General features: G+C 37.5%; 1 protein-coding gene across 3 annotated transcripts in view; it reads left to right on the forward strand.

Moving 5' to 3' along the window:
• The first annotated feature begins 420 nt into the window (after positions 1-420).
• The window catches only part of ARID4A (AT-rich interaction domain 4A), a 62821-nt gene continuing 48523 nt past the window's right edge, over positions 421-14718 (forward strand). For 2 of the 3 annotated variants that reach the window (XM_027065809.2, XM_027065810.2), the window contains exons 1-5: positions 421-557; positions 1641-1697; positions 3662-3772; positions 5720-5785; positions 6780-6870. In XM_027065809.2, coding sequence (XP_026921610.1) covers positions 1692-1697; positions 3662-3772; positions 5720-5785; positions 6780-6870 — 274 coding nt within the window. In that variant the 5' untranslated portion in view covers positions 421-557; positions 1641-1691. Of the gene's footprint in view, positions 558-1394; positions 1534-1640; positions 1698-3661; positions 3773-5719; positions 5786-6779; positions 6871-14718 lie in introns of those variants that run through there. The other variant, XM_015071843.3, reaches the window with a different exon arrangement.

Below are 14718 nucleotides of genomic sequence, written 5' to 3' on the forward strand. Positions count from 1 at the left end.
GGCGCCTTGGAAAGACCCTGCCCCGCCCCCGTGCAAATGCTGGCCGCAGCTCCGGGTTCGGTTTCCATGGGACACTTCGCCGCCAATCCTCGTGCCGAACTGCTCTTCCTGACCCTTCAATTTACCAATCAGTGCTCAGTCATGCACATCCGGAGTCGTCTCAACCAATCATTTTTCAGAACCTGCTTACTCAATACCCAATTCTCCAGTAACGTTAGCCTTCGGAGACAGCCAATCATAAGTGGAAGATGTCCTACCTGCTGTTTTTCGCACCAATCCGTGAAGTTTCTTAGCTACATCCAATGAGGACGGCAGGTAGCGAGCTCCAATCCAAAGCTCTTCGGCGTCATGATCAGCCAATAGGAGTTCGTGTAGAAGCGAGTCTGCTCAACAGCTTGTTATTTGGTGGATTGTGGCAGTAAATCGGGCGAGTGGGGAACCGGGCGCAGGACCTGCCGCCGCGGCCGGGAGTGGTGCTGCCCGGACGGGGGCCCACGGGGGTCAGTGGGGCGGAGGACTCGGAAGCTGACAGCGCGCACTTCACCCGCAGTTAGTAGGTGAGGAGAAGGGAAGTGGGGGATACTGAGTGGACGAAGCGGCAGTAGCAGCTCGTGCTGCTAGCAGCCCGGGGTCCCGGTGCAGTTGGAAGCTTCGCAGGTGGGGAGGGGGTGCTGGGCAAGCGGTGCGGCGAGCGCAGGGGAAGGGGCAGGTCGTGGAGCCGCGGCAGCAACTGCAGGAACCGCCGCCGCAGCCTCCTCCTCGGCTGCTTCCCTGGGAAAATGGCTGTGGGGCTGGCCGCGCCGCTAAGTTTGCTTCCGTGCGATGAGAAGCGGGCTGCTTGGGGGAGCCGGCCCCCAACTCCGCATCGCGTCCTCTCCTGTGCAGTCTGTGGCTGGACCCGAGGGGCCAGGGGCAGGTACCACTCTGGGCTGTACAAAAAGTTGAGGCGGGCGCGGGGAGGAGGCGGCGGCTGCCGCTGTGCGGCTCCCCTCCCCTCCCACACCCTCTCCGGGCCACCTCCCTCCTCCTCTCCGCCCCCCCCCCCAGCCCCCTCCCTCGCGCCGGTCTCCCCTCACTCTCGCGCCTCCGGGCTGAAGGCCGCGGCCCCTGCCCCATCGGTGAAGAAGCGCTTCTCCTTTCTGACATGGTGCAGAGCGGAGGAAGGAGAGCAATGGCGCCGTGACACTCCGCTGCCGCCACCGCGGGCCCGGGGCGGGCCGAGGGGGCCGAGCGGCGGAGGCGGGGCGCGGGCCGAAGTCGGGGTATCAGGGGGGCTGCCGCGCGAAAGCTCGGCTACCGCGCCTGGGGGGAACCTGGAGAAGCCCAAACGGCGCCCTGCTCTTTTCCAGAGCGCTCCGACCTGGGGCTCCGAGTTGAGCATTCCGGGTCAAAGTGGCGAGCGAGGCGGGGGCGCGGTGGGCCGCTGGCGAACTCCGGGGAGGAACGGGTTGCCCTTTGGCGCCCGAGGGGTTCTCGCCGTTTCCTCAGCTCCTGCGTCCTGGCTGCCCTCCGGGGGATCGGCTCCCTTCGCTGGTTAGGGTTCTGCCCCTCCCCGCTGGCGTTTGTTTACTTTCTTTCCTTGGGTCGCTCCCCTCTGTTGACTGATTCTGTGCCTGTCTTTCCCCTCCCCATGATTCTAGCGACGGAGAAGATAGCTCGCTGAGCTGGAACCCCACAGATCGCCAGTGAAAATGAAGGTAAGTGGAGTCAACGCTGCTCTGAACCTCGTGCCCTGGACACTGCTTGTCGTGAGGCTGCTGCTGTGGAATGTCATTTTTTTTTTTTTTTCGCTACTTGAAATTGATTCCTCTACTAAGCAGCGCTTTCTGAAAATGAGGACGTGTTGAAAGAGTGAGAAATGATCATTGTGTCTAATGCAGTCAGTCCGGCCCCTCTCTGAAGCAGTTAGCACTTTGGAAAGGCTGGTGCAGCCTTTCCATTGTTGTCCATTGGGCTAGTATTTTTAAACACTTCCTGTGTTGGCAGCAGCCTTTGCAGAAGTAAAGCTTTTGTCCTGTTTGGTTCTTTGGGGGATTTTTTGAAATTTTTTTCTTCCTCAACGCCAGCATGATTTTCTAAGGAAGGAATATGTGGATTGTGCAAGGGAGATAGCGGCTCTTCTCTGAAATTTTGTAGCTAAAATATTTGAAGGTGGACTAAAGCTACTAATGTTTTGTTTCAGTTCAATTGTTGTAGTAAATATTTTAAAACATACTACAACCTGAAAAGATACTCTTCTGAAGACAGCTAGTAGTGCAAACATTGTATGTGATGTTTGAAGGGCAAGGAAGGTATAGCTTTGTGTAGTGCAGTGGCATTGAATGTTTCAGATCAGATATTTATTTGCCAAAATGTTCCTCTTCAATTTGCATTATCTGTAAATGCACTGACTTTAAAAGGTATTTGATTCCTTACTCATTTACTGTCTCAGTGTATTAAGCTCTGAAATACAGCATTCCCCTAAACTTTCTTGTTTTCCTATCTTCTGGAAATGACATGTTACTTTCTTTACTGTTACTTGGAAAAACTTACTGGAAAAGGAAACATCATTTTCTACTTAAAAGTATCATTTCTAAAGTGTACACTGTTACCTTTGCATTTAGCAGTGTTAGCTCCATTGAATTGAGCCTATATTGAAAACACTTAACTTTAAAAAAAAGGTAAAATGACAAAGAGTAGCTATCATTCTCTTACCATCAAGATTAAGATGAATGGTAGCATGAAATTTGCCACATCTTTCAATGTATCCTTCTGATCATGACCATTTGCTAAAAAGTAGATATTTTTTAGTAAAGCTTATTTTTTTCTACACCAAGAAGATTAGTGTGATAAATTAGGTACAGCTCCAAGTTTTGAGCCATCAGTTCATATCTCTGCATTCATCAGCTGAATTTAGACTTAGATTTTTTAATATGTAGCTTTTAGCTAATGATTCCCCCAGATAATGCTCTCCTTATCAAAAGGATTGGCTTCATTTCTTATCTATGCAGATATACTGTGTCCAAAGAGATATTGGTTTAATGTAGCTATATTATTAAACATTTAACCATATCTTGTTAGTATTAATCTTAACAGTGATATTTCTTCTAATTTTAAAACACAATTTCCAGGAGGCCGTAAGTGAATAACTCAAAGTTTTATGAGACACTTACTATGAGTATACCTTTTCTGGTTTTGGAGGTCTTTTTATTTTGTATTTTTAATTTAATTTTATTATTATTATTGTTAAGTAAGCTCTACACCCACCATGGGGCTTGAACTCACAACCCCGAGATCAGGAGTCGCATGCTCTACCAACTGAGCCAGCCAGGTGCCCGTTTTTTTGTTTGTTTGTTTGTTTGTTTGTTTCTTAATGTGTTCATTTCTTAAATTATAGAATTGTTGAAACATTTTATATCTGGAAGAAAAAACATTATCATATTTCCTTGCTGATACTTCTCAGTTACTAAGAACTTAAACATTTTCTGTTGTCAGGATATAGTTTATGCAGTAGGGGAATGCAAGTGCTTGCTTAAGGGGTATTTTCCAAATTATTAATGCTAGTAATAAACAGTACTGTTAATATTCTTAGCACTTTAAATGTAGAACCTTTTAATGTGGCTTAAGGTTGGAGTGTAGGGGAAAATACTAGTGACATTCACATTTTGTATTCTTTCATCAGGCGGCGGATGAGCCTGCCTACCTGACAGTGGGAACTGATGTCAGTGCCAAGTACCGAGGTGCCTTCTGTGAGGCAAAAATTAAGACTGTGAAAAGGCTGGTAAAAGTTAAGGTAATTTTTTTTTTTCATGCAACCTGGATTGAGGAGAGTTGGGGAGGGGGAGACTGCAAATCAACATTTTACTGAATCATGACTTCCTGAATCATTATTATGTGAAAGCACTGTTATATACAAATCTATAGGAAAAGCACATTAAGAATTGAGAAATAAAGAACTCGAAATGAGAAGTTATTCCAAAATGCTTCTCTGAAAATACCACATTCATGAGACTTCCTTTTATTTGGCTCTCTGCTGTTGTGGCATGCTTACTTAGGCTGTGATCTCTCTTCTCCCCTTTCATAATGTTCAGGTAGAGATGATTTCAAGTGATTAGGAAAAATAATATAGTGGAATTGTTTTAAAGACCATGTTAAAAATGGTTTAAGAATTTTATTTTTAAGGTCCTTTTATGACCAGAAAAAAGTTATTGCATTATTTCTGTATAATATTTCGAAATACAGAAAAGTACCAAAAGATTAATACCCATCGCTTACCTCTCAGAAACTATTAACATTTTCTTGTTTCATTCCAGTAGTTTTCCCACACAAATGTTTTTAATAATCATACTTAAATTACGAAAGTAATCCACACTTACTATAAATATCTTTAACATTACAGAGCTATGTAAGAAAGTTCATGAAAGTCCTCTTTGATACTACTACAGAGAGATTTATATGGTCTGTCAGATATTGTGCAGAGCCTACTGTAACAATATTGTTGTTGTTGTTGTTGTTGTTGTTGTTATTAGATCATGCTGTACTTTCGGTTTTGCAGTTTGCTTTTCACTTACATACCTGATCTTTTCCTGCAAGAGTGAAGCACCATAAAAGGAGGAAATGTTTGACTTGTTCTATCCCCAACACCTAGACTAGTGCTTGATACATAGTAGACACTCAAAATACGTTGAATGGGTAAATGAACTGGAGCAGGTATTTTCAAAGTGTGGCCCTGGACTAGCAGCATCTGCTTCATCTGGGAACTTGTTTGAAATGCAGATTCTCAGGCCCTGACCCCAGACCTACTGCGTCAGAAAGTCTGGCAGTAGGGTCCAGTGATTGTGTTTTAATAAGCCCTTCAAGTGTTTCTGCTGCATGTTGACATTTGAGAACCAGTGAATTAGAAGAGTAGATTTATCTGTGATTATTATGAGATTTGTGTTTCAATTTTGATCTGGTGGAATTTTTCTTCAAGTACTGTTAAGATATCATTTGACATTTATTTCTTTGTTTCATTTGGCATTTTTACTATGTCAGCTATATGGGATTTGACTACTAAATATTTACTTGGACTTCTTTGAGAACTTAAACTTTCTGTTAGTATTGTGGCTCTAGATATACTTACTTAAAGTCAATACAGTGATTGGGGAGCTCTTATACATACATTATATAGAATTTCAATTTTCATATTTGGGTACTTGATCTATTTGAACGATTGCCCTGTATATATTTGGGAGAATCTGTACTAAAAAAGAATACTTATTTGTATGTGAAATACATATCATGATTATTATTTCAGTTTACTTTATAAAGGACCAACAGGGTTCTGGTTTTAATTTGTTTACCTTGTATGTGGGCAATAATGTTTGATACTGTTTTTTTAATACTTTGTGACAGAACTTTTTATATCGTTGATAAAGAACAATGAAGGCAGTTTTAAACTTTTATAGCAATCACTTCAAATTATAAATCTTGTATAGTTCATTAATTCAGCAAACATTTATGAAGTGCCTGTAATACGCATTGACATTTGCTAACTGCTGGGGTTATAGTGACGAAGGAGGATTGTAGCCCTCAAGGAGGTCACAATTAGTGAGAGAGACAATAAACGTAAATATTAGACAATGTAATAAGTATTAAAACAGAAGTAACCACAGGATGGTAAGAAAGCATAGATTAAAGACATCATAAACATGTTGTTTTAAAAGTTAACATGCAAATTATTGTACAAAATGTCTTCCAGGTACTCCTGAAACAGGATAATACTACACAATTGGTGCAGGACGATCAAGTAAAGGGTCCTTTAAGAGTACGTATATTCTGCAGTTTAAAATCTGAAACGATGGACCACAAATACATACAGTAAATTATTAAATTTTCTATTTGTAGACAGTTTTAAAATTTATAAGTATGTTAATCAGAAAACAAAAGTACAAATGAAATGTTGTAGAGTTAGTATGTTATGATGTTACATTGGCTATATCGTTTAGAAAGGTAAATCATCTTACAGACAGTAATTTTAGTGTATATATAAACATGAGTTTTCAGCCACCTTTTGTTTTTAATTCTTAGATTGAATACCTCTTTTTTTTTTTACATTGTCGTCAGAGATATTTAGCCTGCTAAATAATATACTAGCATTATAACTTTGAATCTTCTGTTGTTCTAAGTTACCAAGTATGTTGACTTCATAATTTAGCTTAGTGAGTACCTATATTGTGTTTTCCATCCATGTTCTGGCCAAACATTTCTAAGTTTATGTAATAAATCTTTGTTATGTCAGAGTACCACTTCGGTTAATATCTGATAGACAAAGGTCTGGAAGCTGAAAGAAGGTCAACTGGTCCATCCCTCTCTCCTCAGGTGAACCTTTATCTAAAAGGTCCCTTAAATATGAATGGTGAATCCAGTATTCAATATTTCTGTGAAAGAAAATTGAAGCTACTTTTGCTATCTTATGGTTTTCTGATTCTTATATTACACAATTCTCTTGAAGGCAATGTGATATAGTACAAAAGCTCTGAAGTAATACTTAAGAGACTGTGTTCTCATCCTCTCATCCAAGCCACAATATTCAATGTGTAAAATAAGGATAATAATAACAACTATCTTACTAATGCCAAAGCATTTTGGGGTTCAGATTGCATGATAAATACATGAGTGCTATAAATGATAAAGATCTAAGTCAATGTATATAAGGTAGAATTATCATAAATATATATATTTTAACCCAGGTCATATAGTTCATGGGAGTGATTTGGTCTGTTTAAATTTGATAATGAAATTTCAATTTTGTGTTTTAGGTTGGAGCTATTGTTGAAACAAGGACATCTGATGGATCCTTTCAGGAAGCTATTATCAGCAAGTTGACAGATGCTAGTTGGTATACTGTGGGTAAGTAGTTAATTTAATACATAGGATTTAATTTGGAGTTGCATATATTTTTATTTTTTAAATACACTGAATCATTATGTTGGCAGAAATAGGTATTATTTACTGTCAATTTACTTGATATGGTTGGCTAAAATTTTAATGATGGCTGCTGGTAACAAAAATAATATCTCTTTGGTCACTTGTGGCTATTTGATCCAAGAAGGTACCTGGGGTGCCAGGGTGGCTCGGTTGGTTAAGAGTCCGACTCTTGACTTTGGCTCAGGTCATGATCTCATAGTTTGTTGAATTCGAGCCCCATGTTAGGTTCTGCTCTGAAAGCACAGAGCGTGCTTGGGATTCTCCCTCTCCCTCTTTCTCTCGCTTTCAAAACAAACAAAACAACAACAACAAAAAGAATGTACTTCTTTTTTAGGTTACCTAGATATTTCTTTTCAAGAAAGTTAAGTTATATGCTTATTTTTCTTCCATTAGAAAGTCAGTACAAGTTAGTATTGTAAGTAATCAGACATTTTTACTTTTCCTGTAATTACAATTAAGGTTGCACAGCTGCAATCTTTTAATGTATTGTTGCTTGTTTTACATAAGGATAATACAGATGTTACCACAAAATTTAAAGACTAAAAAAATTCTGGCTAGAGTAGATTCAAGTCTAGATGATCATAGCTTAATTTTTGATTTTTCATTTAGTCAAGTCTCAACACCTTTCAGAAAAGATATAGGTGCTACTATGGGGTGCCTGAGTGGCTCAGTCAATTAAGTGTCCACCTTCGGCTCAGGTTATGATCTTGTGGTTCTTGGGTTCAAGCCCTGCATCGGCCTGTCTGTCAGCACAAAGCCTGTTTCAGATCCTCTGTGCCCCTCTCTCTCTGCCCCTCACCTGCTCACACACACACTTTCTCTCTCTCAAAAATAAACATTAAAAAAAAAAAAAAAAGAGGGGTGCCTGGATGGCTCAGTCAGTTAAGCGTCTGACTTCTGCTCAGGTCATGATCTCACGGTTTGTGGATTCGGCCCTGCATTGGGCTCTGTGCTGACGACAGCTCAGAGCCTAGAGCCTGCTTCGGATTCTGTGTCTCCTTCTCTCTGCCCCTCCCCCACTTTGCTCTGTCTTTCTCTCAAAAATAAATATAAAAAAATTTTTAAATGTTCACTATAAAAAAAGGAAAGATACATGTGCTGCTAATGAGAATGCATACTTAACATTCCATGCATAAGCTTACGCTTGCTTTAAAAAACTTTAGGGAGTAGCAACAAGTGTCTTAATGCATGTAAACTAAAACTTAAATGTACTACTTATATAGTTGCTGTTATTATGTTGATAAGAATAGTAATGATTAAGATTTCCTAATCTCCTCTCAGTACATTCAAACTACACAATCCTGTGGATAACATCCATCCTTTATTTTATACTGAACATCTATAGCATTGTTTGGTTTTTACATTTATATCTTGGTATAAGTGGTGTAATTATGGTGTTGAGGTTTCCTTAAGGAAAGGAAATGATCCTGTAGGTTTACTTTTAGTTTACTTGATTTGTGGCTTTGGGTAAAAATCATTCATCTTCAGGTGATGCTCAAAGCTGTGAAGAATGTGCTTTGTTTAAAAATTGTACTTCTTGTGTCTTACTCTGTGGCTTCTATTAGTAGTAGCAGTTTGTTGTATGTAACTACTATTTTCTAACCATTTTTATTCTTCTTGGGCCTCTTAGAAAGCAGTGTTAGTTCACAATGGTGCTGTTACTACGAACTACGTATTTTTAGGAAGCTTGGTTGTGACTGTTGATAGTTGTTAGAGATTTAAAAACTAAGTTTAATGTTAACTTTTAGAGATTAAGTAAATACAATTTTATTATATTAAAGCAGTGATAACAATTACAGGCATTGAGAGGCGCCTGGGTGGCTCAGTCGGTCAAGCCTCCGACTCTTGGTTTTGGTTCGGGTCATGATCTCCCAGTTCGTGAATTCGAGCCCTGCGTCCAGCTGTGCACTGACAGCGTGAAGCCTGCTTGGGATCCTCCTTCTCCCTCTGTCCCTGCCCTGCTCATGCTCTCTTTCTCTCTCTCTCAAAAGTAAAAAAAAATTATAGGCACTGATATGTGCAGAGTTACGCAAGATTATGTGATGTGTATTCAAATACTAATATTGCATCCTATTTGATATTTAATATCAAGGCTGCATTCACAGTACTTGTGAAGTTTTACTGATATAATGCTTGTGATTCTGCAGAAGCGATACTTCTCATGTTTTCACATTTGGGACTTCTGCACTCCAGAATAGCAGATCTTTATCCTTTACATGAATGGCATTTTAGCATTTCTAAAAGCTAGTTGCTACTGAGCATTCTCTGTGGTGATTTTCTGTGATGAGTAATTACAGAAGAAACTGTATAATTCTTTTTCTGAAAGAGCTTAGCATCTTAATTGCATGTAATTCGTGTATCAAGCATTAGTGTACATAAGAATCACTTGGTGTTTGTTTAAAAAATGAGGATTTGAGGACTCCAAATCTCTTCAATTTAGTAGGTCTGGGGATGGCAATCCAAGAATCTTTCTTTTTATAATTACATTGGGTGAATTTAATGCAGGTATTACACATTAGTAAAGTAGTCCATACTAAGAAAAAATGGAGACTTATTCAGGAGAAAAATTCAAAATATTTAAGTTTTTTGCATCTTTGTAATGATGGCAAGTGACCTAAAAAATCTAAGATGTTAACAGGCACTGTTCACTTAAGTATGTTCAATATAGCACTCTCTGTTATAAAGAATATTTAGATATTGAAGCATGTAGCCCACATAAAGAATGATTAGAGTATAATGAGCCTAAAAGATGACAAAATAAAATGTGTCCTCTCTCACAGGTCATGAGCCTTCTATATTTTTCAATTAATTGAGTGACTACTACCTGTTGGGTTTAATTCCTCTTTTCTGAAATTCTTCTTGGTTTCTAATTCCTAGTGAAGTGTTATATAGGTAGAATCAGAAAGTTACACAAAGTATTAATGATCTCCATATCACTTTTTTATTTTAAGAGATCTCAAACTTTGACTATTAAAAACAAAAGAAAAGAGGATACCACACTACTGGTTTAGATCAAATAAGAGTTATGATCATTGGTGATCAAAAGCTACCTAATGAGTCTGATATTAACTTACGTAATATAGGTACTTTTCCTACGATAGATGAATAACCAATTATAAAAAAGAGACTATAGGGGCGCCTGGGTGGCGCAGTCGGTTAAGCGTCCGACTTCAGCCAGGTCACGATCTCGCGGTCCGTTGAGTTCGAGCCCCGCATCAGGCTCTGGGCTGATGGCTCAGAGCCTGGAGCCTGTTTCCGATTCTGTGTCTCCCTCTCTCTCTGCCCCTCCCCCGTTCATGCTGTGTCTCTCTCTGTCCCAAAAATAAATAAACGTTGGAAAAAAAAAATTAAAAAAAAAAAAAAAGAGACTATAGATCTAATATGAACTAATTTTTAAAAATCTAATATTACCTTCCTCTTTAATGTTGAATAATAAGTGGCCTGAGTTTATGGATTTTTTGTTTGTTTTTTGAGCCTTGGAAATATTTCCTCTTCGTAACATAAAACAGTGCTTCCCTAGCATAGTTTATTCAATTGGCAGTTCTTATCTTTGCATTAAAGATAAGGAATCTGCAATGTATAGAAGTGTATGGTTACCTTTCTAGTGGTTCAAAGGTATTAATTAGGATTGGAATTTGTATCTCCACTTGAATGTTGCCATTAACTCCTGGTAAATACAGCTGTCCATAAAACATTCTAAAACTGCTCTTCTTTTGCTTTTTTTGGAATATAAAAATAACACATTGTACTTGAAAAATAAGGAAAATGTAAAGGACAGAATTGTTATTAATTTTAGTAATTTACATATAAAATGTATATTCATATGTACAATATATAAAATTTTACACTAAAATTTATTTGATTATTTATATATCTTTGTGACAAATGCTTTTTAAGACTCAAGATTTTTTCATGCTTTCTGGTTACTGTTTTGTACATCAGTTGTATCAGATCTCATGGAAGTTATGGTTCATGGAGTAGAGGAGGTTTAGCTTAAACTGGTGAATGGACTGACTTTTGTAGAATGTGCTGTAGACTTACTAAGGCTTTTTTTTTTTTTTTAATGTTTATTTATTTTGAGAGAGAGCACACGTAAGCAGGGCAGAGAGACAGGGAGAGACAGAATCCCATGCAGGCTCCGTGCTGTCAGTGCAGAGCTCAACTGGGGACGTGAACTCACCAACTGTGAGATATGACCTGAGCCGAAATCTAGAGTCAGATGCTTAACCACCTGAGCTACCCGGGTGCCCCAAGGCTTTTTAATTTAGTTAGAACCTCTTATGACAAGTGTTTTTATAATCAGAGTCAACCACACAAATGTTTTCAAAACCAGGACTAGAAGAGCATTTAGAAAGTACTAAGCAACAAAGAAATCTATGCCTTCCTGTGATGTGCTTTAACCTGTTGTTTAAATGGCCTTCCAAAAGACTTAGCATTCCCATGATATTTTGTCAATATCATTATACATTTGTTAAGTTTCTTGATTTCTGAAGTTCTGGACCTTGGCTGCAGAGGGATTTCTGTATCACAAATGAGTTTATGTAACAAAACTATTGGTTTTACCTAGAGTATGTAATTTTAAAGTTTTTATCCACTATGTGAAATATTTTAATTAATATATGAACGTATATGTAAATATTTTATTAATTTTAACTGGTATACACAGATACAACAATAATATTTTCTTTTTGCAAAGTCAGAATTCTTGACTTCTCTCCTGTGTTCATTTTATGCCTCTGCCCCATACCTATTTATTATGCATTTTGATTCCCCCTTAACAAAACTGTAGCTCATTGATTAGCCTTCTGATTCTCAATTTCTTTATAAAAGAGGATAGCGATTCCTACCTGGCAGAGGCTGCTGTGAGAATTAGGACATGGTAGAAGCTTAATAGGTGATAGCCAATTACATCTTTGGAGAGATAAAGTTAATTTACTATTGTTCTCTTACTATCCTCCAGCATCTAACAGTGCTATTTTCATGGGTAGATCTTTTTGTATTTAGTAGTTAGATAGATCCCTGTTGCTTTTGTTTCTTTTAATTCTCAAGTGTAGAGTTAGGCTTCGTATATTTGTTTGCATTAGCATTGTTTTGTCTAGCCTGATCAATTATTGAGAGAGACTTAGCTTTGTCATTTTCAAATTAAGTTTTTGTATCTGTATTTAACATAATAACAGAGATACTGCTTTTGTATGTTTTGCACTCTATAGTCTATTTAAATACCATTTTTGTCAAGTAGAAAACATTTCATAGAATTACTAAATCCTTACAGTCAGACTTTTTCCTCTTGGCATACTGTAATAGACATCTTGAACTTAAAAAAAAGCTAAATATACTATATACACCAGTTTATATATACCAATTAATTATTTCACTCTTATCAAAATGCCAGAGTCACTCTTCAGTGCCTGAAGAGTGTTTGGTGTTCTTTTAGATGATACTTCTAACATGGAAGTTATAGAGGAAACTTGTCCTAGATGGAACTTCTTCATGATTTTGATAATTGGGGATGTCTTGATTAATAGGTTCACTGTGTTGTTGGGGTTTCTATTTGTCTTTCAGAAAATCTTGAGAAGTTATGTAGCTTTTCAGACTTGTATAAAGTACTCAAATACATACCTTTATATAGTCCGTGAATTAAAAAAAAAAAAAGTAAATTGTTTCTCTTTGTTCACTCAAAGTTGGAAGCATTCTTATATAAAATCATAAAATTGTTGTTGGTGCCACAGTTCTCTTTTGAGAAGTTTTTTTGGTTCTTACATCATTTCTATCCATGATAAAGTATGTTGAAGTTAAAAGTATTTTTTCCTTCAAAAATCTGATTATTTCAGAGATTATTTTAAGTTAGTTTATTTATTTATTTTGAGAGAGAGAGAGCACGTGCGAGAGCATGTGGGAGGGACAGAGAGAGGAAGAGAGAGAAAATCCCAACCAGGCTCTACACCGTCAGCGCATAGCCCGACATGGGGCTCTAACTCGCGAACTGTGAGATCAAGCCCTGCGCCAAAATCGAGAGTTGGACACTTAACTGAGCCAACCAGGCACCCTTAAAGTGATTATTTTAAAAAAACAAGAATTAAAGATTTTAAATTGTTGAAATTTCTCATCAGAACATTTTGATTTGAGGCTGCCATTGATTAATGATGAAACACTGTGGGAAACATTTTGCATAAATTTGATATTATGGATTGTTCTGATATTCTCATGTTCCTTCCTCACACCTCCACTTAAATGTGTGTGCACATGGGTGTGTATGTGTGTGTCCGTTGTTACCATCTTATATATTGTAGCCTTTAAGGAAAATTGGAACTTTTAAGCTTTTATTCTTTAATGTACTTATGGATATTAATACAAACATGAAGGATTATTTTAAGTTTGGTATAATAATTTCATGATCTTGAAGTTTTAAAAGAACAGTGGTGTATTTATTAGATTTGATGACACCACGTGAATCATAATTTTGTTACAAATGTTTAGAGCACTGTTAATCAAGTGTAGATTAGTAATGTAATTGTTCGAGGATATTGTGTTTTATCCTGTCGTTGTGTTTGCAGCGGTCATTAATTTCTGCGTTATTGACTGTACAACACGGCTCCTTTTGTGCAAACATGGTTCTCTGAATATGTGCTTCAGGAACTTTTCATTTTCTCTGCATTGTCTCCTGCATGTAAGAGAATTTAAACTAGTTGTCTTTACTTTTGGAGAAAGAACTGACTGAGGTAGATAAATACTGAAGAAGTTGAGTGCTCTTACATAAGTTCTTAGCATGAAAAAAATAAGTTAATGATTAAATATTATTAAAGCAAAGTAATGTAGAGTTTCCCTTTATTAACATTAATTTATTCTGTTAGAATGAAAAAGCATCTAGAATTATGGAAGTTGGGATTACATCTTAAAATAACTATTTCTGTGTATATGCCTTCCTGTGTATATGTTATTTTCATACAATACACAAACATATATTGATACGTGTTTGCATTATAAGTATCTGAGGTAAGGATTCCACCTTTTTATATTTTATTTCTTCATAATGATGGGCAATCAGGTGTCTTCTGAGAGCATTTTCTTTTTAATACACTTGGTAACTGTTAGATGTTAAAATAAGAGTATGTTTCTGGAAAATTAAGCCTATAAAAATTTTTTTTAATGTAGTAAAAGTAAAAACTTCTGAGAAAGCTTCTGTGTAATTATAACTGACTTTTGAAATTTAAGAAAATTTCATCTTTCTGATGTTTCCTTGTTTCAACCTTTAATTCTAAATTTCTTAATCCTTCTCCAGCAAAAGAAAAATGTTGAATCTTATGACTTTAGAATTTGGTACCCAATAGACTTCTACTAAAGGAAGTTATCATGTAAATAAGTAGAGGTAGTACAATAATCCAAGAAGCATTCCTAGAAGTCAAACAGTTTCTGGAAGTTAGAGATACTTCATTGATAACTGTTCTGAACAAAACCCATAATACTTCTTTTTTTGTAAACCAGGTTTTTTTTTTTTTGCTCATTCTTCCAGGATTAAAGGTAATTTAATCACTGGTGCTTTGATTAGGTTGCTAAGTGAATGGAGACACTTAGGCAGTTGGGAGCAGCCATGTAACCTGTGTTCAGTATCTACAGAATGAGAAATGTACTGTGTACATTTTAAAAGCTTTTGAAAAAAAAAATAATGGTTCTTACAAATATTAAGCTTAACTAAATAGCAGCAATATCGTTCTCTGCAGTGACATGTTTACTTAGTGTGTATAAATTCTCTGATATCTCTTGCTTCTTGTA

This window comes from Acinonyx jubatus, chromosome B3 (assembly GCF_027475565.1).
Source record: "Acinonyx jubatus isolate Ajub_Pintada_27869175 chromosome B3, VMU_Ajub_asm_v1.0, whole genome shotgun sequence".
NCBI classification, from domain to species: domain Eukaryota; kingdom Metazoa; phylum Chordata; class Mammalia; order Carnivora; family Felidae; genus Acinonyx; species Acinonyx jubatus.